Source organism: Mus caroli, unplaced genomic scaffold (assembly GCF_978045245.1).
Source record: "Mus caroli unplaced genomic scaffold, Mus_caroli_1 scaffold_10, whole genome shotgun sequence".
Taxonomy (NCBI): domain Eukaryota; kingdom Metazoa; phylum Chordata; class Mammalia; order Rodentia; family Muridae; genus Mus; species Mus caroli.
This window is the reverse complement of record NW_028227265.1, coordinates 33,952,248-33,978,783: the sequence shown is the minus strand read 5'-3', so window position 1 is coordinate 33,978,783 and position 26,536 is coordinate 33,952,248. Positions and strand designations below refer to the sequence as shown.

The following is a 26,536-nucleotide window of genomic DNA, read 5'->3' as shown; positions in this document are numbered from 1 at the left end:
GCTCTGGTCAACTCGGCTCGCTCAGTCCCTGCTCGCTCTGGCCCAAAGATGTATTTATTATTATATGTAAGTACACTGTAACTAAGTACACTGTAACTGACTTCAGACGCACCAGAAGAGGGCGTCAAATCTCATTACGGGTGGTTGTGAGCCACCATTACCAGTCCATTTCTTACTGTCAGGATGATCCCTGTTTAGATACCAGCGGTAGGGTACCATGCACCTCCTGCCTCCAACTTGAACACAGTCAATCGTGGAAAACAGACCTCCTCAAACTTCAGCACTACCTTCCAACTGTGGAATTCTGGGTTTGACAGCTGTCAAATTTGCTCTGGGGTTTACTCCAACTGTGGGATTCTGAAAACTTTTGATGCCCTTGGCCAAACCCTCACCACGGTTGCATCCACAAATTGCCAAGAATGGGGCTTTCTATGGGACTCGTCCTTCTTAACTCTAGCTGCCCCATTTTCTAATTCCTTGAGTGAAAAGGCTCTTTCCTCCCTCCCTCAAGGGAGCTCTTTCCCTTTTATCTTAGCGACAGCAGGCTACACTCCCAAGCCAACACAAAGAAAGAATTAATGATATATTATGTGCGCTAGTTAAGGTTTATGTTTTTCCAAACTTAACGCTCCTTGAAACACACACTACTTTACATGTATTTTTTTAAAATGTGATTTTCGAATGCAAATCATAAAATTTACCATTAAAAAGTTTTATCATCTTAACCACCTTTAAGTGTACCAAAAAGTGCTGTTGCTGTCGTTATCCCAGCCTGCAACTTGTTTGGGTTTTCTGACATCTCATTAAAGGGCCCAAATTGCCACACATTACCCCAAAACACTAAAGACACACGACACCTTTAGGAACTTGTCTTGATACCTATTTTAAAACCCAGCCAGTTTCTCTTTCTGTTCGAGTAACGCGAGACGTTGCAGTAAATGAAAAACTGCAGCTTCCGTGTGAGGCAGTGACCACAGATTAGAATCCTCACTACACCACGGGGCAGAGACTTCTGTGAGTCGCTGCTCGCTTTCTGGACCTGCGGTTTCTGGCTAGGAGGATGAATAGTTTTATTACAGGGTCCATGCAAAGATTTACATGAAATAAGCTTAACGTGATGCCAAGGACCGAGAAGACACTGGGCAAACCGGAGCTGGTGTTGTGACTACCAACTCAGAGCAGTGAGATGGATTAGGCATCTGAATAGGCAGGCAGGCAGGCAGCTTTGCTTGGTCTCCACCGCGAGGCGCAAGGGAGGGGCCGCATCACCCGAAGCCCCACCCCTATAAGCAGCGTTCAGTTGTCTAGGCAACGCGCCTCAGGGTTGCGGCCGAAGTGAAGCGGGACAACTTACTGAAGGCTCTCAGAGCACCATAGGCTGAGTGATGTCTGAGGAAGACTCGGACAGCGGGTTCACTGACTCCCAGGCGGAGGAGGAAGGCGAGCTGCCAGTCATCCAACTGTGCGGGCTGGTAGAGGAGCTCAGGTACCGGCCCGTGAGGGCACCATGAGTCTCTGAGGTCTCGGCTGTAGTTTGCAGACTACTCATATCTACGCGGAGCCCCGCGGGCACACATCGCATTACAGTGGAGAAAGAACTTGTGTTTGCCTGGTTACCCTTGCTGCTTGCCTGCTCCTGAACTGACAAGCCACTGATGGAACCCGGACAGGGTGGAGGGGCAAGGGAGCCGTTGGCCTTGCAAAGATCAGACAGGATTTAGTGAAGCTAGAGCTTTGGCTTGGTGTCTTCCTGGTGCTGGGAAGCCACCTTCGTAGTCTGTATCAGGTAGCCTCCTAAGCCCTTTTCCAAAGTTAGTATTAAGATAAACATTAACATGGCGGAGGAGTGAAAACTAAGTTATTGAAATGATATGCTTGGGGCCTTGTGGGCTGAATAAGGATTTAGGCGTGGAGATGAACTGAGGAATGATTGGCCCAGGGCTGTGTATTTTCCACGGTCTGTTTTCCATCTTCCACAGTGGGTTATCTGGATATGAGGATTCCATAATGTAGTTGAGAGTCAGTGTACAATGTATTGATATTATACAGTATTCTGTTTCTAGCGTCCAGAAGAGGTGTTGGTTCCAAACATCTGTAAATAGTTCATACCAGAATGGAGGGATTATTACTAATTACCATTGTGAGTGTCTGTTATATACCATGGTCTTGTATGCGAAACAGCCATCCTCAGAGGTACATGTTTTGTGAAGTTTCCTTGTGAGTGTCTATAACTGCCAGTCTTGTATATCGGCCAGCCATCTTAAGAGAGAAACACATTCTGAAGTTTTCTTCCTTAAGATCCTGCAGCAGAGATTCAGACCCGGGCCCATGGAAGGCTCCACCGAGAATACAATATGTGCTGAAAAGACAAGACGTAATGGCTTTCCTGTTTTCCATTTGGCTTCTGTGCTAATCTTATAATTTAGGCATTAGTTTGACAGTATGTGTAGGTCTCAATGTCACCCTCTTTCGTACATATGTGTGTGAGTATGTGCATGCAGTGAAAGGGGAAAGTTTTGGAACTGGAGATATAGCTTTAGCCCCTGCCTATTCACAGGGCTATGGGTTCAATCCCAGTACCCACCTCCCCCTCCACAACACACATTAAAGTTGGGCATGATGGCTCGCACCTTTAGTGCCAGCACCAGTGAGGTAGGTGGAGTTTTGTGAATTCAAAGTCAGCCTTGGTATACTATGACCAAAGCAACTTAAAGATGAAAGCATTTAATTTAGGGACTTACTGCTCCAGAGGGTTAGAGTTCATGATGATCATGGTGGGAAGCATGGCAGTAGACAGGCAGACATGGCGCTGGAGCAGTAGCTGAGAGCATTCATCTAACACACAAGCACAAGGCAGAGAGCAAGTGGTGACTATGAATGGCCTAGGCTTTCGAAACCTCAACGCCCACCCCCAATGACACACCTCTTCCAACAGCGTCACACCTCCCAATCCTTCCCAAAGAGTTCCACTAGCTGGAGACTAATCATTCAAATACATGAGCATAAGGGGGTCATCTCATTCAAACCGTCACACCCTGCCTCTAACAAACAAACAAACAAACAAACAAACATAAAAGGTTTTATATATGAGAAGTAGTTACAAAGTCCATAATCTTGGCATATACAAGACAAGCTAGATATGTTATCTCTGCTGGTTTAAAAACCACTGTTCAAATACGTCTTCCGTTTATGATAGACATGCAATGGAATTTCTAGACTGGAGGCTGGTGGTAAAAGAACAGAGAATCACAAGGCAAGGGAAGTATCTAGAGATGATCGGTGGGTGTGGGTAGCTTCAAGAGTGTGGCCGTTCAGAAGAACCTTTACAAATGAGTTAGATGACATCTGAAGATGACAGCAACTGTCATCAGTAGAACAAAAGCACCCTGAATCTTGTGGCTTCTTAGACTCAATAGCCACGAGATCTAAGATACTCTAGCAGAACTACGAGGCCCAAAGCTGACCTCAGGCCACAGAACCCCACGCCACTACCCTTAAAGAAAGGTGATGTTATTATACCTGTTGTGTAGGTGAAGAAAGGAAGGTACCACAAACACCTGTGTCTTACAGAAGGCCATGGGTGGCCGATGATGTACTAAATACTGATTATTCGGGGGTGCTATTCACAGAAGTCACTGATGTGCCCTCTATCTTGCAGCTATGGAAACTCTGCTCTCAAAACAGAAACAGAGATGTTCGAGAAATATTACTCTAGACTGGAACCCAGGGACCACCGAATGACACGGTTGTCAGATATTAAAATAACAGCAGCAGAATTTTCACAGGTACACAATGAAAGGTGAACAGGACTTCATCCTGTTGGCCTCCATAAATGCATATAGTGTGTGTGTGAGTGTGTGTGGCTGCCTTAGTCATGTCTTCTTGGGTCAAATGGCCACAGCACTTCCTCTCTTCTATGTTCTGATTATTTCTTCCTTTCTAGTTTCTTTCAAGTGAGTAATCCCATTCAGTTAGTAGCAGACTCTTTCTGGATACCTTAATCTATATGGGTGAATTCCTTGCAGGTTAGTAGGGTGGCACACACCTGTGATCCCAGCACTTGGGAGGCCGAGGAAGGAAGGGCACAGAGTTTGAGGTCAGCTACATCATATGACCGTGTCTCAAACAAAAACCCAAGGGCTGAGAATGTAGCTCAGGAGTAGAATCCTTACTTGTTAGACACCAGGCTCTGGGTTCAAACCCTCCCACTGAAAAAAAGAAATTCCCTCAACTGGGGAATCAGTTTACAAACCCGAAACCAGGCATGGCTGCACATGCCTTTAGTCCCAGAATTCAGGAAGGAGAGGCAAGCAAATCTCTGAGAGTTTTATGTAGTCAGCCTGGTCTACATAGTGAGTTCCAGGCCAGCTAGGGATACACACACACACACACACACACACACACACACAGAGAGAGAGAGAGAGAGAGAGAGAGAGAGAGAGAGAGAGAGAGAGAGAGGGAGAGAGAGAGAGAGTGAGACCCTGTCTCAGAACAGCAACAGCAAACAAGATCTATCCAGCTACATAAATGAGTGAAGTCCTGTCTGTCAGGCTTACCTCAAAGGGCCAATCCATGTAGGTCTATTCTTTGAGGGGCAAACAAATGTACTCAGAGGTTCACACTTTCCCTGAACCACCCTCTATGGTCCATTAAGTGCCTAGAAAAGTCATGGGTTGTCTGTTTTGCTAAACACGGTGGCTGGGGCATATTGCTCTTCTGTGTTCGTCTGAAAGCACTGAGCTCTGGGATTTCCATGGCCTATAGTTGGGCTATTTCTAAAATTCCTTCCCAGGGGAGATATAAATCATAACTATCCTATCCTCCTAAGGTCCCAACACAAACCAAAGTACCCCTGCCCAGTCATCCCAGTCTATATACCCTTGCCCCTTCTAGAGACCTCATGCAATTAGAGCAGAATTGCCTACAGGTGGCTGGGAGAAGTAGTCAACGACCCTCCCTGTTCCTGATGAGGGGATGTCACAGGCCTGGTTGTGCTGGACTCTCAAAGGTAGACAGAGCTGTTCTCTTGATGGCAACAGTTCAGTCTAGAGGATCGTGCCTTACAACCCTGCTCCGCAGCATTTCTACCCTCGAGATACATCAGAGATATTCAAACTCACTGCCAAACATAAGCCTTGTGGTATTTAGTACGGGGGGGGGGGTGCGGGTGCTTAGGATGACTTGGGAAATGTCATTTCTGGCCTAATGTCCAACATTCTTTTCTTTCCCAGGCTCCACCCAGGAAACCTTCTTGTAGGTTTCAGAGCTCATTTTGGTGACTACCCAAGATTGCTTTAATCACCAAATCTTCCTTTACCCTGACTTGCTTTTGCTTGGCTTACAGTTACGATCCAGACGTAAATCCAAGGCCCGTGGAGGTCTGGACCGTACGGTAAGCCTCACTGTAGAACAAAAGCTCGAGCTTGTGCAGAAGGAGCTGGAAGACACGAGAGATGAAATACGGCACATGCGGGCTAATGCGGAACGGGACCTGCAGCATCACGAGGTACGCTCTTCCCTCTGAGTCCCACCACGCTGCCTGTGGGTGTCCACATCACTGCCTGTGGGACCTGCAGCATCATGACGTATCCTTTTCCCTCTGGGTCCCACCACTCCATCTGTGGGGGTCCACGTCACTGCCTGTCCTCGGGAAGAAACCCAAGAAGGGCAAACGGAGGACTTTTCTTTACGAACTTACCAATAGCTCTGTGTGTGTGTGTGTGTGTGTGTGTGTGTGTGTGTACAACAGTCTTTACATTTGTTTAATATAAAATATGAAAAATGTTTGAACTGTCATCACCGACCCCTATGTGCTCAACACCCAGGTATGACCTCATTGCTATAAAACCATTCTGCTTCCCCTCTCCTCACTGGGATGTTAGGCAGTGAACTCTAGATATATTGTCTAAGTATTTTATCATCTGTCTCTGAGATATGATAAGATATGATGCCCAACAGGTGAGGTGGGAGTCACAGAAGGACATAGGAACTAGCTCGGCAAATTACTTTTTTTTGTTGTTTTGTTTATTTGTTTGTTTGTTTGTTTTTCCGAGACAGGGTTTCTCTGTGTAGCACTGGCTGTCCCGGAACTCACTCTGTAGACCAGGCTGGCCTCGAACTCAGAAATCTGCCTGCCTCTGCCTCCCAAGTGCTGGGATTAAAGGCGTGCGCCACCACGCCTGACTATCAGCAAATTCTTATATTGAGGAGTCTGCTTTGGGAATCAGGACAAGTAGGGTAATGGGACCTTGGGACCTGAGAACTAGAGAGAGGGTCTTTTCTTTTCTTTTCTTTTCTTTTCTTTTCTTTTCTTTTCTTTTCTTTTCTTTTCTTTTCTTTTCTTTTCTTTTCTTTTCTTTTCTTTTCTTTTCTTTTCTTCCTTCCTTCCTTCCTTCCTTCCTTCCTTCCTTCCTTCCTTCCTTCCTTTCTCTCTCTCTTTTTATCATTCAGGCCTTAGAAAGCTGGATCCCATTGAGAATAATTTAGCAGAAAACCAGGCTAAAAGCAGCGTGTAAGGGGCCTGGTATGGGAAGACTGGAGTCTGAGTCTGAGATCAAGTGAAGACACTATTTCTTGCTGATAAATCAGGATAAAACCGATTTACTGTGTGACCCAGATGCCGTCTAACTTTAGGAGTAAAGGAGTGTGCGTGCAAGTGTGTGTGTGTTTCAGTGTTCAGTGCAGTCCATATTTGTCATAGAATATTTTATTTATTTTTTAAGATTTATTTATTCTTATTTTATAAGCATGAATGTATCTGCCTGCATGTATGTCTGTTTATCACATGCACGTCTGGTGCCCATGGAGGCCAGAAGATAGTGTCAGGTCCCCTAGGACTGGAGTTATAGAGAGTTATGAGACAACGCGTGGATGCTGGGAACATTAGGGGGTTCCCTGCAGGAGCTGCCAGCGCTCCTGCCTACCACGCCATCTCTCCAGTCCCATTATAGAACATTTTAGAAATGCGGATAAGCCAAAGGAGCATTTGAAAACCCAGTGCCGCGGCCTTAGCAGAAATAATTACTCTTCACACTTGGATCTGTCTCCCTCTAGAGTTCAGATAACTCTCTGTACACAGAAGGCTTTTCTTTCAAGAGCTATCAGATTCTCTCATGAAGTATACCTGTGGCTTAATATCTGTGTCAATATACGGCTCTCCCTTATATCACTCCAAGTTATTCCGTGGAGTCCCAGAACCTTGGATAGCGACAAACCCTATACTATATTTTCCTCTACAGACATGTGATAAAGTTAAACTTAAACACTGGGCATAGCACATGATTTAAAATAACCAATATAGAACAGCATAGTTTTAACAACGAACGTTAGTAAAATGCCAACATTTCTTTTGCATTTGGGGGCCTTTATTAAATAAAATAAGGGTTACTTGACTCCCACACTGAAATCTGCCCTCTCCCCACAGTCAATGGATAACCGGAGTCACTGCTAATCCACTAATGGGAGGGTGGCATAAATAACAGGATTCACCGGTTAAAAGATGACATGTGTCCGGGATGGGGCAGGACGGAAATCTGATCGTGATGTTTAGAATGATGTACAAATTAAAACCCGAATTACTGATTTCTTGCATTTTCTGCTTATTTACCTTCAAATGGCCGCTATGCAGACACCGAAAGCGCAGAAGCGCAGATCAAGAAGGACTTCTGTGCGTGCGTATATGTTCGTTTGCAGCGTCTGTTCTCCAAGTTACACAGCGTACAAGAGTGCTTGATCACTCCTCTCCCTAACGCTCATCTCCCTAGATTGAAGTGGGACTCTTGCCTTGCTTTGTATTAGCTGAGGTTTTTGGTGGTATTGTGTTGTTTCGAAACAGATCTCACTAGCCTCAAACTCACAGCAGTCCACCTGCCTCATCCCCCCCTGCCAAATGCTTGGATTGCAGGCACACACCACCACACCCAGGTTTTCTATGTATTTTGTATGGCTTGACCTTTAATGGATAAGGAATACTCCCAACATGGAAATAGTGGCAGAGATAACTGGTCTTGTTTTTGTTGGTTGCCAGCTTCTGTGGATGCTCTAACTTCCAAGGCATTTTTTGTTTGTTTGTTTGTTTGTTTGTTTGTTTTCTCACTCTGTAGAGCAGGCTGGCCTCGAACTCAGAGATCTGTTTGCCTCTGCCTCCATAGTTCTGGGATTAAAGTCCTGCGTCCAGTATGTATGTTTTTTAAAATAATGGTTGTCATTGATCAAGTTCTTTCCCAGAGATATCTTTCTAAGCCTAAGAAGAAGCACCTACATTGAGGCAGAAGTCAGTAGGGACATGGGCGTCCTTAGAGGAGGCGCTGTTGCGGCATTTTGGAAACTCTTCTCTCTTGTGCCGACGCAGGCTATCATCGAGGAAGCCGACATTCGGTGGAATGAAGTTCAGAAAGCAGTGCATGAATTTGAAAAAGATATTCTGAAAACCATATCCAAGAAGAAAGGGAGCATTTTGGCCACTCAGAAGGTGATGAAGTACATCGAGGACATGAACCGCCGGAGGGTGAGTTGCTCGCGCTTAAAGAGTCGCTTAAGCCCTCAGGAGACAGTCAGAGGCGGGCAGATCTCACTGAGTTCCAGGCCAGCCTGATCTACTTATTGATAATTTGTTGATACTTATTTGTAGGCCAGGGCTATGTAAAGAGACCCTGACTCGAAGGGGGGAAAAAAAGGAATGAGTTTTTAGGACAAGAATGGAGAAATGGCCCATGTGCCGCAGGCTCCCTCCACTTGCTCTGCCTCTGTTGTTACAGGGCATCACCCATCAAGACAGCAATGCCTGTGGGTCTGTAAAGGGCCCAGAGATAAACCACTCTGCAGATGTACTCAGGGAACAACATCCATTTTACTGCACGTGAGCAACCACTTCCATAGTGGTTGCCTGTCCACTGTGATTGCTTAGCCTGTTTGCCTTAGATTGGATACCTCGTGCCTACCACCAGCCTCTCTATGCAGAAGCAGCACATTAAAGCAGACTTGGAGAGTGCAGACGTGTCCACAGGCCACTACAGGCTATGCAGTGCTACTTCAGCTACCTCAGCATTCAGTGTTCTGGCTTCCGAGGCATGGTGTACCATGCTCCTTATTTGGAAGTGCAGTGTGCTAAGTAAGCTAGCTGCCAGGGCATGCCTGCATTTTCTCCTACACTCCACCCTAATGGTTCTCACATATGTAAAATATTATTATTGTTAAATTTCCAAATGTGTGTGTTTAAATTTTTTTTTAAAAGTTGTATGTGTATGGCTTTTTGTTGTTATTCTTGTTTGTTTTGGGTTTTGCCTATGAATATGCTTGTGCACCACATGCATGCATGGTGCTTGTATAGGCAAAAAGAGAATGCCAGATCTCCTGAAAATGGACTTATGAATGGTTGAAAGCGTCCATGTGGGTGCTGGGAATCAAACCTGAGTCCTCTAGAGAAGCAACCAGTTCTCTTAAGTGCTGGGCCATCTCTCCAACCCCCAGAATGTGTCTTAAGTGCATTGTTTATTAAAGCAAAAACAACAAAAACAAAACAAAATGAAATGAAACAAAATAAGACCCCAGAAAACCAGGCAGGCTGATTATTGGTAGTACCAGATTGGTTTCCTCTTGTTTGGGATTTGATTCAAGATCTGTGTGCTTCCTCGGGGAAAGGTGTGAACTAGTCGGATCTCTGCAGGCCAAGACAGGCTGCTCTCTTTTCCTCTCCTTCCTGTAAGGTGTTGGACCCAGACTGGCATGGGAGAGGAAGGGGAGTTGGGCGAGGAGAGAGCACACTTTCAGTTGCAGAGATTTTGTAGCATATGACGCACGCTAACCCGTTGAGCAGGCCTCTTAATCCTAACACACTATGAACCATAAAACATTTGCAGCCGGCCTGCCATCCAAACAGAAGGCCAAAGAGTCCCAAGACTGTGCTGTCAGTAAAGGGCCCTGCAGTAGCACCACGCCCAATGCCAAAAGCAGAAGCACTGTAGCCCTGGCACAGAGCCCACCCACTTTCCTCTGCGCCTTGGCTTCCAGTGAAATGCCATCCCAATACCAGTTTGGGCAGAATTAAGATGGCTGGAAAGAAATGACTAAATGTCACTGATCAAGTTCTGGTTTGTAGTTTCTGATTTATTATTCAGAGCAACAGGGGAATAGATAAGTAATTGGCTAAAATGTCCTCGTATTTTTTTCCTTAGGATAATATAAAGGATAAATTGTGTTTGAAAAATGTTTCTCTCAAAGTTCAAAGGAAAAAGATGCTTTCACAATTGAGGCAGGTATGTGGTTCTTTTCTTTTCTTTTCTTTTCTTTTCTTTTCTTTTCTTTTCTTTTCTTTTCTTTTCTTTCTTCCTTCCTTCCTTCCTTCCTTCCTTCTTCTTTTTTTTTTAAACAAAAGGTTAACTAAGTGTCTTAGTTAGGGTTTTGTTGCTGTGAAGAGAGACCATGACCACAGCAACTCTTACAAAGGAAGACACTGAATTGGGGCTGGCTTACAGTTTCAGAGGTTCAGTCCATTATCATCACGGTGGGAAGCATGACAGCATGTAGGCAGATGTAGTGCTGGAGAAGGAGCTGAGAGTTCTACTTCTGGATTTGAAGGCAGCAGAGAGAGAGAGAGAGAGACTGTCCCATTGGGTGTGGCTTGAGCAATCTGAATCCTCAAAGCCTACCTCCACAGTGACACACTTTCTCCGACAAGGCCACACCCACTTAGTGCCAGTTTCTATGGGCCAAGAATGCAAAACGCAGGCGTTTGTGAGGACTGTTCCTATTCAAACCACCACGCTAAGTAGTATACCTTCCCATCTTCCCACCTCCCCCTGACAATTATTCCTGTCCTAGACACTGGGCTCTTTGAACAGGTTATTTTACACGGTAGAAGAACTTGGCAGTTGTTATTAATTCATGGATCTTGAGCTGGGGAGCTGTTCTAGTTTCATCTCTGCTGAGATAAAGTTCCGTGAGAAAAAGCAAACTAAGGCAGAAAGGATAGTTTTCCACTCATAGTTCCAGGTTATGGTCCCTCATCGAGAGGGAGTCAAGGTGGCAGAGACTGCAAGCAGCTAGTCACATCATATCCACATTTCTGCACCCTTAATATACAGCTCAGGGCCCCCTGGCCTAGGGGATGATGCTACCCACAGTGGGCTGGGTCTTCCCATGTCAATTAGTCCCCCACAGGCCAGACCAATGTAGACAAACCCTTGTTGAGAACACTCTTCCTAGATGATTCGAGGTTGTGCCAATTGGACAATTAAAGCTAATCCACACAGGAGATGGTCTTGGATGATTACCCTGCTGCACCCAGTATCACTTCCCTCCTTATAAGAGAAAGGAAAGGGGGTGAGAGGAAATTTTATAAGCAGAGGCCAAAGTGATGATAATTGCGATATAGGAAGGGGTCACAAGCCAAGGAATACAGGCAGCTTCCAGAAGCTGGGAAGAACAAGGCAATGCTCGCCCTAAAGCCTCCAGAGGGATACAGTAGGGATAACATCATGATTTTAGAATCAAACCCATTCAGACCTTTGGCCTCCACACTGGGAAAGTAATACACCCACAGGTGGTTAAGCCACTGGGTTTATAGTAATTTGTTGCAACGACCAGACCAGAAGAAACCTTCTGGGTAGGCAAAGTTGAGACTTTGTGTAAACACAATTGGCTTGAATTTTAGATTCTTAGGACACATGTGTGGCTTTTTGATCAATGTGGCTGAGTGGAATCACTGAAGTGGGCAGTGATAAGCATTTCAACAGCTGACTTCAAGGGCTCCCAATTAAAGGCCGGAGGGCTGATATGGCAGCCCAAGGACCCTGAAACCTGGTCTACTGCCCATCACTTCCTTGCCCAACTTTTTTTTTTTTAATCACTGTATCAATGTGGGCTGGGATGACATGTGCATCAGAGGTAGCCATGAACCCATGGGACTAGAAGGAACATTCACACCGGGCAGCTATGGCTTGGTTGACTTAAGATCCAAGAAGACCTCGAAAAGCTGGAGCAGCCCTAATGTGACTAAGGAGAAATGCAAGACTCCCAAAATACCTGCACAGGCACAGGCTTAGAGGAAGAGTCTATGACAGTCAGTTCAGTGGGTGTCGAGGCTGTCCTAAAACACAAGCAGGACCAAGGAGGGACTGGCTCTGCTCTGCCCTTCCCCAGGTGGCCCCACCAATGTGAACTCCACACTTGAAAGTAGCAGACAGTATGGTGAGTGCCAGAGGAGGTTGAATGGTTATTTGTGCCTAGGGCTACTGTAGAAAGGAGGGGGCGACTCTAGACAAAGAAGAAGGGCTGCCCAGGGCTTCATGTTTAGGCATCATGACAAGGAGTCTGAAGTGAGGAGTATGTGGATAGCCTTTAACCTATATGCCATTGCTGGACAGAGATGACAGGGATGTGAGCCCTATCCCTAAGCCTATAGGATAATGGGGTGTAGTACCCTGAGAGGAGGGTAGGCTCAACTCTGTATAAAGGTAACAGAGATATGAGGGCCTAGAGCTACGTTGTCAGAGGCTTAGTGGTTACCCTGGTTGCAGGAAACAGACTATGCAGTGTTGCTGGATGAATGGAATCTGGATTTAAGGAAATTGTGACATTTGGAGAAAGCAGCAACCCCAGGGCTTTATGAATCTCAGTAGACTTATCGAGGTAGGAACAACAGAAGCCCCAAAGCTGGCTATGGCTCCCACAAACAAGAGGGCATGAGCTTCGTCAGGATCTAGGCACAGTTTAGAGAGGGACCCCTTTTACTAACAAAGCTACAAAAATGTAGAGTCAAACCAGGCAGTGGTGGCGTACGCCTTTAATCCCAGCACTTGAGAGGCAGAGGCAGGTGGATGTCTGAGTTAGAGGCCAGCCTGGTCTACAGAGTGAGTTCCAGGACAGCCAGGGCTACACAGAGAAACCCTGTCTCAAAAAGCCAAAACAAAAACAAAAACAAAAACAACAACAAACAAACAAAAACAACAAAAAAAGTAGACTCAAAGAAGGGGAAATTTTGGGCAGCCCTTTGTGGGGTTTCCAGGTTTAAAGTTGGATTTATTTGCTTTCTCACACAAGGTGGGACTCAAACCCACACTTTCGAGACAAAGTCTTGCCACATGGCCCACTATGGTTTCAATCCCAAAGTCGTCCTGCCTCAGCCTTCCAAGAGCTGGGATTACAGGGTTGTTCCTCCAAACCGTGTTCAAATGGCCTGTTTTTAGACTGCCTTTGTAGCTTTGTTGGAGTTCTATTTTCCCCGTGGGCAGTCTCCCTTGGCCTGGCTCTAGAGCTTCTGCGTGCTCTCCTTCTTCCCTTTTGCACTTTACCGTTGAGTCGCCATCTTTGACTCTTCTGTGGTGCCTTGGATGTGTTCCTTGAGACCCAGAGGCATTGTGTTCATTGAAGTAGCCAGCCGTAGTGCATACCGCCATGCTGGTGCCCAGGATGGCGTCACAGGACAGTGGTGGATCTCTGAGATCTCGCCAGGCGAGATCTTAAGCTTACGGTGGCCCCCTGATCTTGCCTCTGTTTGTCTTTCTGAACCACAGAAGGAGGAGGTAGGCGAGGCCCTGCACGACGTGGACTTTCAGCAGCTGAAAATCGAGAACGCTCAGTTTTTGGAGACGATTGAAGCAAGGAACAAAGAACTGATCCAGCTGAAGCTGGCCTCTGGGAACACCCTGCAGGTTCTCAACACCTACAAAGTAAGCTCCGCCCCCGGGCCAGGCACCCTGCCAGGCTTCCTAAAGCCAGCCACCCGCCCCACCTCAGGGAGGACCCCATGAATATGAGCAGCTCAGCCAGGTTGTAGGCATCTCCTGCTGCCCGCCCCCCCACTTCTCTCGACTTGGCAAAGCCTGCTCTCCTAACCTCCCCCCAACCCCCTAGTGCTTCCACAATCCTAAGGGAGGCACACCTGAGAGCTTCCCCCTTTTGAACACATGTGTCTCTACTGTATTCCCACCCTGACTTATCGGGGGTGAGGGACACAGATCTGGCTTGTTTTGAATTCCCTGGGTGACTTTTATGCACAGTGTTTGAAAGTGAACCACATTAGGGCCCCATTTAATTGAGGCATGTGTTCAGCACTCCACTTAAAACCCTGCAAAGGAAAACAGTCTCGGCTATAAATCAGAACACTACTAAATTATGTATCACCCGAGTGCAAGCCTTTGGGGAGAGAAGAGCGGCGCTATTAATAATTAAGCAGGGACCATAGACATGAATAGGGCCTGTCCTCAGCAGACCAAGCCATCTGGTCACCCTGTGAGTGATGAAGTACCGCAGTGGCCAGCAAGATGAGTGAGCTTGTCTCACCCCAGAAGCCTGCAGCCTAAGAATGGCATTCACTGAGGAGCACGGGCATTTAATTGAACGACGGAGAACACTGTCAAACCAACACAGAAAAACTGACCTGTCTTCTCCAAAGTCCATTCACACACACACACACACACACACACACACACACACACACACACAAGCAAAACAAAGTGAATTTGACTCTGACTCTGTGAGACAAGACTTACATTTTCTCAAAATTTTCCTTTATAAATTAAAAAAACAAACAAACAACAACAAAACAACCTAAAGCAAAGTTGCTGAGATTTTTGTCCAGTCATAAATTAGAGCCAGCAGGGACCTGCCAGCGCAGCATGCATACCAGTTGACCTCCTTCATCCTGCACAGCACGGAGCTATGGAGGCAGCATCTTGAAGCTCACAAGTGATAAACACGAAGACCATCCACGTTCAGATAACATCTGGACAGCTGCTTCAGGATGAGACAGGACTTCCAGGTCCCTGATGCCCAGAGAGCTGGGTAGGACTTTGCTTTGCTCTCACTGGGCCTTGACCTTATCCCATAGAGACAGCCCAGCAGCTCTGGGCCTGCCCGGACTTGTGGAGTTGGGGCAGCAGAGCTCTGGTTTCCATGGGGAAGCTGCTAGGTTGTTACAGAGCCTGTCCTCAGTAGGATGGGTCTGAGATCACAGTGTAGACTGCAGGAGAAAAGGGAGCAGCAGCCCCAGCTGGCCAGTCAGAACGCTGCCCACAGGCCTACTTCCTGTGAAGGAGAACAAAAATGGAGCTGAAGGAGCTGCACTGTGGGAGTCTGAGGGTGGGCCCGAGTAGGCACTCTTGCTTCTTCCTGTCGGCTTCTCTCATGTCCTAGTTGTCAGCTCCTGTGAGAGAAATGGAGGCAGAACAGGAGTGACTTGGGAAAGTCCGACTTCACCTGGGATTGGATGGTTGCTCTGTTAGGGGGAGTGGCTGTGCTTCATCGGGTAGAGGGACTTCAGCTGCCAGAGGCCAGGGCCATGTCTCACTCCTGGACGAGTTTCGTGTGGTCTGTGCAGTGTGCCCAGCAATAGAAAACAGGGCCTGCCCAGAGGAGGTGCTCCGCAAATAACCTCTAACCGCCAGCAGTTTGGCTGTGTATTTGGTGGTCATGGGAAGGTGAGGAGGAGCCATTTGGCACACATACCAAGCACCCAAGTAAGAGACCTTGTTGAAACCATTCAGATCAACTCCCCTCTATTGGCAAAATCCAGTGCCCATGCATGCTGGGCACAGGGCCAAATGCTCAGGGCAGAGCTCTGAGACCATACAGAGAGACCGTGCAGGCAGACACGCTTGCATTTCTTCTGTGACTCTCCTAGGTAGGTCCGAGTGTGAGTGATCTGGGGTTTTCTCTGACTCCACACCCTGAGGCCTGCTTGGTGAGTCCAGCGGGGCATACACTTGTGATTACAGCCACCAGGAATCACCCTCAACTGCCTTAAGTGACCTGGTGTCTGAAGAAGGAGAGCGTTCTAAGAGGTCCCCAGCTGCACTCACAGGTGCATACCCTGTGGAATGCCAATCCGGACAGGGAATGTGATGACTCTGGGCAGGGGGTCATTTCTGTGATGTAACTAGGTGACAAAGTTGGCCTTGAGATAAGGAAGTGTCCAGAAGGCCCAATTCATCCCACAAGCTCATCAAAAGATTTATTTATTTATTTATTTATTGCAAAAACGAAGTCATAGATATGAAGTTTAAGTGAAATTTGGGGGCCAGAAGTTCTCCATCACTGCTTTGAAGAAGGAGGGGGCAACATGGAAGAGATCCTAGGTGACTCTAGGAGTTGAATGAACTGCCGACAGTCATGAAGAAACCCTTCAGCGCTATGGCTTCAAGAAAATGCGTTCTGCCAACAGCCATTGTGCTTATGAGAGGCCCTCAAGACCCAGACACCAGCCCTGGTCCTGGCCAGTTCCTAGGTTTCAGCCTGGTGGGCTCATGGGCAAAGAATTCAACTGTGGTGTGTCCTGTGTTGTGTCCAGACTTCTGTCCTGATAAATGGAGACAAGGAGTGGCCTTCGCTTTAAGCACAGGATCTGAGGTGCTTTTGTTCCCCGGGAGGGAGCACCGGGTCTGTCTTTTCTGTAGTGACCTCAAGTGACTGGCCTTGAGTGCCTTTGCATCTCTTGGCCCAACAGAGCACTGACCGTTCTGCCCTACCTCTCACAACTGGGCAAATGTCTTCCCTGGCTCCTCTTCCCTCCTACCTGAATAGTCAGCCCTGCCAAAACAATGCCCTCACCCCTGCACCACACGCTGACTCTCCGTTGACAGGCTTGGTATAAAAGGGAGTTTATTTGGTGGAAGGGAAGGAGAGCTGGAGAAGGGGTAGAAGCTGAGAAAGGGGTTGGGGAGCAGAGAAGGATAGAGAGAAGAGAGAAAGAGGGAAAGAGGCTGGCCAGGGACATGTGGGAAGAGGGGGGGGGAGGACAGAGGGGGAGGAAGAGAAGGAGGGAAGGAAGGAAGGAAGGAAGGAAGGAAGGAAGGAAGGAAGGAAGGAAGGAAGGAAAAAAAGAAGGAGGGAAGGAAGGAAGGAAGAAAGAAAAAAGGAAGGAAGGAAGGAAGGAAGGAAGGAAGGAAGGAAGGAAGGAAGGAAGGAAGGAAGGAAGAGGTCTTATAAGCCTGGCTCCTGGATTGAACCTGGCTGGCAGAGCCACAAGCTGTTGCTAGGTAACTGTTGGGCAGAGCCTAGAGGAATTGTTAACAAGGAGAGTCTGAAAGGACCAGGACTGAATGGATCCTAGGAGCCTAAGGATCCCAGGCAGATGGCTCCAGTCAGGCTCCTCTGCATTCTCTAAGTTTTGAGTGTCTGTGGCAATGCCCCTGCACCTTCCTCCTCCCATAGTGCTTTGTGATCTCCTCTTCCAGCTCAGTTCCCTCTCTTCTTTTAGAAAGAAGTGTGGTTTTATCTTTCAGTTCTGTTCTCAGTCCTGTTGCCGAACACACCCCAGCCCCGATCAGCTTCAGCCTACTGTGTACCCATGAGAATCTCCACCTTCCTTGGCATTGATTGGCTGTGAGTGAGCTTCCTGGAGGTGAATGCTTCACTAATCAGTGCCTGGTGTGTGTGTGTGTGTGTGTGTGTGTGTGTGCGCGCGCGCGCGCGCACGAGTGTCCAGTCCTCAGCCAGGCAGAATACATTCTAGCATTTCTGGAGACGTCCCTCAGGAGAGGTGCCAGGGAGACAGTTCCAGAGGAGGTCCATCTAAGCAGCAGGGGCCTGGGGACACTGCAGTGCAAACAATGCAGCGGGCACCCATGAGGCAGCTCCTGCGGGATTCTCTGACGCCAGCCAGCCCTACTCCTTTAGGCAGAGACTGTGTAGTGGAGCTCAGAGGGTGAGGAGTCACACTGCACTCTTTCAAATCCCAGCTCCCCTACTTTTATGTGGGAAGAAGGGTCAGATCCTTCCGTGGGGGAGCTCCCCTCTTTTCTCTCTCTGCATCTTCCTGAGGTAGGCATCACAACTACTAAGGGAGCTGTTCCTGCCAGGCACAGTGTTCTAATCTCTACCAGGATGTCTCCTCACAACCTGGCAATATCATATCAGAGCATACCAGTGTAAGAGAAGTTTGGCTACCTAAACATTCCCCTTAAAAAGCAGAGGGGGGTAAGATCTGAGTCCTGTTGCTGGACCACTCTGCATCTTCAGCACCGGCTAAGACCCCAAGGCCCTCTCCTTCCCTCCAGCCGGGTTCTCAGATACCTTTGGCAGGCCCAGGCTGATAGGAATGGATCTGGAACGGCTGACCTTGCTCTTGCCCCCCGGCTCCCCTCCCCACCATTCTGAAAGCTCCCCTTAGCGTGCATCATGCCGGCGTGTTTCAGAACAAGCTTCATCGGGCAATGGAGGTCTACGTCAATCTGGACAAGGAGATCTTGCTGAGAAACGAGCTACTTGGGAAGATTGAAAAAGAAACCATACAGGCAGAGGAGGTAAGAGGACACGGTGTGCCATTTCTGATGTGTGCCTCCTTCTGTCTGCAAGGGTTACTGTCCACCAAGACTCCAGGTCCTCGGTAATTAATCTAGAGAAAGAGCCCAGGCCACAAAAATCAAAATAGCTTTGACACACAAAAGCAGGTGCTAGACACACAGCTCAGTGATACCATATTTACTGCTGGGTGATGGTCTAGAGTTTGCTCACAAAGAAAACAGAGTCCACAAGAAGTGCCAGAGAGTGGAACGTCCAGAGTTCTGAAGTTCTGTGCGTATACCCTTTTAAAAACACAGAAGGTATATGGTAACATAACTGATATGCGACATCACACACATATATGTGTTGCATTAAGGGTAGAGATGAGAGGGTAAAGAGAGGGAGGGATGAATGGAGGGAGGGGGAGGGTGCTCTGTGAAGCGTAACTGTCCCTTGTATGCTCAGCGTGAGTAGACTGCAGAGAGATTGAAGGACTGTGACCTCTGGCCAGCTAGAGCTCACTCCAAGGCCAACAACAGTCAGAGTATGGATGGGCGGGTGGAACCAGAAGAGGGCATCGCCTTTGCATGCTTTGAGCACGCGTAGCTGAGTATCTGTTTGACTGTAGTATACTAGGATGTTATCCAAAGGGGGGGACCCTTGGAAGGGTAGAGGAGAGAGTCCGTTGGCCTCCTGGGCAGAAGGCCTGGCCTCAGTTCAGGACAGGACTGTTTTCACACCTGTGCTGGTGACTGGATGAGACCACCTATGACACCGCTTTGTCCGCTTCTAAGTCACAAGTACAGTTATTAGCATCCTGGTTTTGAGTGGATCCCAGGAGTATGTGTGGCCCAAACCTGCTCACAGTGACCACCCCACGGCAGGATGACATCAGATTGTGGTGTATGGAGAAGCAGCTCCCACAGAAAGCCCAGCCTTAGGACAGAGCGACAGGCGGCAAAGCTGAAGTCGCAGCCTGGGCTTGTGTTTTCCCTCGCATTAGATCATCACTAAAACTTAAAATCCACCTTTCGAAGTCCTGGCTTTCGTTATTTAGTACCTTCTAAGTTTTCTTCTTAGCTTCCTTTTTTTTTTTCAGTGCTGGGGATTGAACCCAGGGCTTTTACATGTTATAAAGGCTGATTCTTAGCCTAGACTCCTAGGGTCCTTTCTATTTCTGTGATAAAACACCATGACCAAGGCAACTTATAAAGACAAGTCATCTACTTAGGGGGTTACAGCTTCAGAGAGTTGGAGTCTGTGATGCTGGGGCAAAGGCCCAGTGGCAGGAACTGCTGAGGGCTTGCATATCGATCCATAGATTGGAAGCAGGGTGTTAATAGCATTTCATATGTGCTGCAGTTTTCCTCTTAACCCAGCTAGCTCCCGAATAGTTGAGACAGGACTATTTCTAGCTATTATTAGTGCTGGTACGATCATTCTTTTTTTTTTTTTTTTTGACAGTTTTTGTGTAACGTGCTTTCTTTCCTCTTGTGCATGCACATAAAGTAGCATTGTAAGATACACATGGCAGTTCTATGTGGAAGGAATATGTGGAGAAACTGACAAATTGTCTTTGAGGTGTGGCTACAACGTTTTACATTCCCACCAGTAATATGTGAGGCTCCAATTTCTGTGCATTATTTTAAATCTTTTATCTCAGTGTTTTAGTCCTCCCCTCTGTGTGTGTGTGTGTATGTGTGTGTGTGTGTGTGTGTGCATGCCGGTGCCTCAGGAAGTCAGAGACAGTGGATACCCCTGGAGTTATGATATATATTAAAATAGATAGTGATGTATTGGTAAGAATGTATTGAAGATGGAACAACAATATGAACTAACCAGTACCCCAGAGCTCTTGACTCTAGCTGCATATGTATCAAAAGATGGCCTAGTTGGCCATCACTGGAAAGAGAAGCCCATTGGACTTGCAAACTTTATATGCCCCAGTACAGGGGAACACCAGGGCCAAAAAGGGGGAGTGGGTGGGTAGGGGAGTGGGGGGAGTGGGTATGGGGGACTTTTGGGATAGCATTGGAAATGTAAATGAGGAAAATACCTAATAAAATTTTTTAAAAAAAGAATGTATTGAAGAGGTCAGTAAAGATGGCTCAGTGGACCAAAGAGTTTTCCATGCAACTCTGATGACCCGGGTTGGATCCTTGGAACCTGCTTAGGAAACCCAGATAAAAAGTACAGAAAACCAATGTTGGTGGAGTGCTTACCCACAGAAGGATATATGTGTGTGTGTGTATATATATATATCCATAACGGGTAGTTTTGTGCCATCCATTGTGGGTGCTGGGGTTCATATCTAGTCCTCTGCTAGAGCAGCATGCTCTATTAACCACCAAGCCATCTCTCTAGCCCCACTTTAAAATATAATTTTATTAGTTCTTTGAGAACTTCACACTCCTCCTAACTCCTTACACATCTACTGCCCACTTCCCCACTCCCTCCAGACTTTACATCCTTTCTCTTTGCTTTTAATAGCACTGAGTCCAATTTGTGCTGGCCGATAAACTCTTAGGTGTGGGGCAATCCACTTATGGTGCCCCTAACAGGAGCCAGACCTACATCGTTTCTCACCACCCAAGAAGCCATCAGCTATTAACAGCTCCTCACTTACAGTTGGAGGTTCACGAGCCCCTGCCTCCAGACTAGAATCATGACTGGCTTGATTTTTCTGTAGGTCTTGTGCCGGTAACCACAGGCCCTGTGAATTCATGAACACTGTAGTCCTAGCATGCCCTGCACGCATTGTTTTGCCTGGGTTTCATAGCCTCTGGCTCTTACGATCTTTTTGCCCACCTCCTCCATGACTGTCCCCAAGCCTTGGGAGCGGAGGTGACATAGATGCTCCTTCTGTGGGTAAGCACTCCACCAACATTGGTTTTCTGTACTTTTTATCTGGGTTTCCTAAGCAGGTTCCAAGGATCCAACCCGGGTCATCAGAGTTGCATGGAAAACCCTTTGGTCCACCGAGCCATCTTTACTGACCTCTTCAATACATTCTTACCAATACATCACTATCTATTTTAATGGCCGTCCGGGTCTGTGTGAAGTTGTGTGTCTTGTCATGGTTTTTATTTGGCATTCCCTGATGGTTAATGACAAGGTGTACCTTTTCCTGCCTGTGCCACTTGCCTGATGTTTAAGAGAAATGGGCAGTCATGTCCTCTGCCCCATTTTTTTTTATTGAGTTTTCTTTAAAATCTGAGTTGTATGAGTTCTTTGCATATCCTGGATTTAGTCTCTTATCACATATATCAGTTTCACTTAGTCTGCGGTATTTTTTCGTTTTCTTTTTATTTTATGTGTATGAGTGTTTTGCCTGCACATATGTCTGTGCACCCGTGTGCCTGCCTAGTGTCCAAAGAAACCAGAAGCGGGAATGGAGTCCCCTGGAATTGGAGGTACAAATGGTTGTGAACCACCATGTAGGTGCTAGGAATTGAACCTAGGTCCTGTGGAAAAACAGCTAAGCATCTATTGCTCTTGACCACTGAGATCTCTCTCTAGCCTTCTTTCTTCTTCTTTTTTAAAGATTTACTTTATATATGTGAGTATACTGTGGCTGTCTTCAGACACATCAGAAGAGGGCATCTGATCCCATTACAGATGGTTGTGAGCCACCATGTGGTTGCTGAGAATTGAATTCAGGACCTCCAGAAGAGCAGCCTGTGCTCTTAGCCACTGAGCCATCTCTCCAGCCCCATCTTTCATCTTCTTAATAGGATTGTTTATATCTCAGGATCTTAAAATTTTGGTGAAGTTCAATTCCTGTTTTTCTTTCACACTGTGTTGTGAGGTTGAGGGTGCTGAGAAGGTCTTGCTTAGCCAAGCATTGTGAAGATGTTGCTGTCTCTTCTCAAATGGCAGAACCCTAATTCTTACATCTACATTTTGAGATAATTTCCTTAAAAGTGTGAGAAGACGATTCAAGAGCTGGTAGAAACTATGGCATTAACCGTATTTTGCCATTTGTGATTTTCTTGTTACTTCCTGTGGACTTGAGTTACCACCTGAAGTTACTTCTCTCTCAAATGCTGCTTCGTTTCCACCTATGTTCTTGCCTGTCACTGGTCAGATACATAACCTTTTCCTCTTTATAGGGCATAGGCCCAAACACGAATATATATGTACTTGCTATCTGCTTGCACTTTAATCAGTTAAGAGATCTGTGACAGGTACTGTTAAAGGCTTACATAGTTATTTATTCTGATGACAACTCCCAACCCCTCTGCTGGAGCTTGTTTTTGGCCTGCGTAATTTCCTTTAGTACTCATCATAAGGAGTGTGTGCTAGGTTTCTCTGGGTTTTCCTTCATGAGGGAATCTTTCCATTACTCCCTCATTTGAATAGCGCTGTGCTTGATATGGTGGCTCACGCCTTTAATCCCCACACTCAGGAGGCAGAGGCAGGTAGATCTCTACAAATCAGAGGCCAGCCTGGTCTACATAGTGAGTTCTAGGACATCCAGGGCTACATAGAGAGGGCCTGTCTCCAAACCAAACCAAACAAAACATCCACAAAATGAAATAGATCATTATTGTATAAATTTTACATTTACTATAAAATAGTAATGATATTTAGAGAAGTTCTTTATTTGGCATATTTGTTTTCTATTTTAACAATTAACCTCTGCGTGATGTCTGTTACATCTAATGGACACTCTTGGTTCATTATTGACTAAAGCCCATGCTTATATATAGGCTTCCTTTGCTTTTGTCTGATATCCCATCCAGGATTTCCTTACACTCGGTGTCCTGTCACCACTCTAGACTTCTCTTGGCCTTCCCTGGCACTAGAAGATGCTGTGCACTCATCTCGTATGAGTCTCATTCCATCGAAAGATCAGCACTCTTTCAAAGGAGTCCTGACCCATTTTAATTGACAGTAGCATTAGAAATAAGCACCCGGTGCTTTACCTACTGTGCAAACATGGGGACTTGAGTTTGTATCGATAGCACCCTTATAGCCTGGCACAGCCATCTGTAACCTCAGTGATGGAAGAGGCAGAGGTGGGGGGTAGGACAAGATTACCCCTAGAGATCACAGACTGGCCAACCTAACCAGACCAGTGAAGCTCCAGGCTCACAGAGAGATCCTGCCTCAAAAAGTATGATGGGAAATAATCAAGAAAGCCATCCAATATTGATCTCTGACTCTATATGCACCTGCATGGTTATATGGACACACCCACCCCAAACATACACAGAACACACACACACACACAAAGAGAGAGAGAGAGAGAGAGAGAGAGAGAGAAAGAGAGAGAGAGAGAGAGAGAGAGCTCAGTGTCTGACAGTTCTTCTTCCTTCCTTAGCCTATGCTGTTACCACTGTCTGTGGTCTCTGTTGTTTCCAATGAGCCATCTGCTGTTGGCTCTCACCAAGCTTGCGCACAAGACTAATGGTTGTTGTTTTTCTTGCCATCTCAAGCTCCTCCCTTTGCCCTATCATTCAATGGTGTGAGTGTGCTGTACTTGGGATGGGCTTCTTTGCATTTATCCTCTTTGGAGCTTTTTTTTCCTTTTCTTTTTTTAAAGGAAACCCACCTGGGGTGTGATTTTAAAAATTTATTTATTTTATTTATTTTAGTACACAGTTGCTATCTTCAGGCACACCAGAAAAGGGCATCAGATCCCATTACAGATGGTTATGAGCCACCATGTGGTTACTGGGAATTGAACTCAGGACCTCTGGAAGAGCAGTCAGTGCTCTTAAACTTCTGAGCCATCTTTCCAGCCCTCTTTGGAGCTATCTGGGTGTTGAGCTTAGTGTTTTTGAAATAAAAATTGGGGGTTCTTGTCCATGGAAGCCTTGAGTAGTTTTTCTGTTCCATTTCTTTATTCCCTTACATTACTACCACTGCGTGTACCCCACTCAGGCTGACTACATCTCCGAAACTGCTAGTTCTCTGTGTCTTCACTCCCTTTCTTCAGATTGCATAAACCCTACCTGTGTAGCTTCAATGTCAGAGATGGATTCTTCTAATAGCTTAAATCTGCCATTGAGTCCCCACAATGTGTACCCAACGCCATTGAACTATGTGCTTAAATGCTTAAAATAGCAAATAAATTTTGTTACATATATTTTACAATACAAGAAGACAGGCAAGTAAATCGAGACTGATGGAGCCAAAGCATATATAAATGCACAGTCTCACACACAAAAACAGCCTGCAAAGTCAAAACAAGAGAAGGCACAGTCCACAGTAAAGAAAGAAAATAGGGAAGAAAAAGAAAGGGGTGAGGAGCCTAGCCACTCTAGGGTTTCTGAGCCAGATGAAAACATCACCATCTGTCAGAAAAACCAAGAACCTTCAGAGGGCCCCACCCTTTGCGGATGTCGTCTTCCATCTTGGAACTGTACTGAGACGTGTGGGGACGGAGTAGCTGCTCCCAGAATTTCATGGGCTAATGGGTCCTTCCCAACAGGACAGGGCCAAAGCCCATATCTTGAACGATAAGTTACGGAAGCAGCTGGCTGAGTTCCGGGCCCCACAGGTAATGATGTACGTCAAGGAGAAGATCCTGAATGGGGAGCTAGAGAAGACCATCAAGATGTGGGAGCGGAAGGTGGAGATCGCAGAGGTGAGCCTGCTTGTCCCCAGGCGGGATTGAGCCTGACTTAGCCCTGATCATGGGATCACCAAGTATCTCAGGCCACCAATACTTTTCTTCAGAGTCTTGTTCTTCAGAGCTGACCTTAAGAGGGACGTTGGACATGTGGTATCTGTGCAAAATCTCTGCAGCTGTTTCAGCTGCTCAGCCAAAATGAACAGTGGATTTTCCTTCTAAGCTCCACTTTTAATGATTAGGGACAATGTGCTCTAGGGTCAGGAAGAGACACTTATGACGCAGGGGTGTTTAGTTGCTTGTTTCCATAATGAATTTTAGAATCTTCCAAATCCCTCCATGTCATGGGATTTATAAACTGCTGCTTCTTCCACGGAGAAGACAGTATTTAAGAAAAGGAGACGCTGTATGTGAGGAGTTACTCGGTCCCTAGCACTGAGAGGCAGAGGTGGGTAGGTAGATCTGTGTTTGAGCCCAGCCTTGTCTCTTTTTAGAGTTCTAGGCTGCATAAGACTACACAGTGAGACTCCCATCTCAAGAAAGAAAGAAAGGGGGCTGAGGGTGGAAGGAAGGTGGAAAGGAGAGAGGGAGAAGAAAAAGGAAACAAGTTGTTTTCAATGGTTCTCAGAACCCAACTCCGTGCACTCGTGCACTTACACGGTTACTGTAGGCCTCTGTGTTTACAGCTAAGTCTGCAGCCTTTGAGACGGGCTCATGTACTTAGATCCCATGGTGGTCTGCCCACTTAGGGTGTCATTATTGTAGCTTAAAAATCACATGAGATGCTGGGGAAACTGGCATCTTGATCCTAGTTCTATTTCCCTCATATGGTAGCTTGGTGACAGAGAGAACATTAGGGACATAACTTGGGGGTACATCATACCTGGAACTGAGCAGAAAACCCAACATTTCCCTCGGGAAAAACAAACAAACAAACAAACAAACAAACACTCTTTAAGACAGTCTTTCAGGTTTTTGTTGTTGCTGTTTTGCTTTGCTTTGCTTTGTTTTGCTTTGCTTTGCTTTGCTTTTTCTGAGACAAGGTCCCACACATCTTGGTCTATCCTTCATCAGAATTCAGCTTAGTACAGAGCTGAGGATAACCTTGACCTTCTGATCCCCTTCTCCCCACCTCCTATAGTAATCACCACTCCAATGTTGATAGGGAGCCGTGGGTTAGACCCAGGGCTTGGAGCATGCTAGGCACACACTATACCAGTTGAGCTACATCATCCCAACTCTAGAAAGATCTTTTGGGTATCCATTGCCCTAAGGTGATGTCTACCAGCAGGGTGCCCCACAAGAGCCCAGCCCCTAACAGGGCCACCTGCATAGTCAGCAGCTCACAGATGACAGTGGCTTTCAGCTCGGGCACATGCTATCATTCTGAAGTAACCCCCCTCCCCTTTCCCCCACTTTTTGTTTTGTAGATGTCTCTAAAAGGATACCGGAAGGCCTGGAATAAGATGAAGACTTCGGATGAGCAGTTGCAGATAATCCGGCCCCCTGGGAAATAGCCAGGAGTACCCGGCAGCTTATAGACCAAGAAGTGACCCATTAAAGTTCTCTATTATTTTCCGTTAATGGGGTCCTCTCACTTGATGCCTGTGCCCAGATAGCATCCCCCCACACACATACACACACTACCGGGCCACATCTAGATGCTCACCTTGTAGGACCACATCTCCCCATGGGAATATCTCTGCAGCCTGGCCCCTGGCACCATTAACACTGAAA

General features: G+C 46.7%; 1 protein-coding gene across 2 annotated transcripts; it reads left to right on the top strand.

Moving 5' to 3' along the window:
• Window positions 1–1,304: 1,304 nt before the first annotated feature.
• Window positions 1,305–26,491, top strand: Cfap263 (cilia and flagella associated protein 263). 2 transcript variants are annotated; one of them, XM_021170598.2, is made up of 9 exons: window positions 1,305–1,486; window positions 3,659–3,785; window positions 5,345–5,506; window positions 8,351–8,506; window positions 10,173–10,253; window positions 13,512–13,667; window positions 18,132–18,239; window positions 24,659–24,814; window positions 26,230–26,490. In XM_021170598.2, exons 1-9 carry the CDS (start codon window positions 1,386–1,388, stop codon window positions 26,314–26,316), a joined length of 1,134 nt encoding a protein of 377 aa, XP_021026257.1. In that variant the 5' UTR covers window positions 1,305–1,385; the 3' UTR covers window positions 26,317–26,490. The 2 variants fall into 2 exon arrangements, with proteins under 2 accessions (XP_021026257.1, XP_085699812.1); XM_085843686.1 differs by lacking the exon at window positions 18,132–18,239 and having other exon boundaries at window positions 26,230–26,491.
• Window positions 26,492–26,536: the final 45 nt, after the last annotated feature.

Excerpts from the sequence above, each read along its gene's own strand:
- Cfap263 (XM_021170598.2), top strand. The coding sequence starts at position 1,386 with ATGTCTGAGGAAGACTCGGACAGCGGGTTCACTGACTCCCAGGCGGAG. Across the intron at positions 5,507-8,350 it reads GGGACCTGCAGCATCACGAG|GCTATCATCGAGGAAGCCGA; the intron begins GTACGCTCTTCC and ends GTGCCGACGCAG. Across the intron at positions 18,240-24,658 it reads AAACCATACAGGCAGAGGAG|GACAGGGCCAAAGCCCATAT; the intron begins GTAAGAGGACAC and ends CCTTCCCAACAG.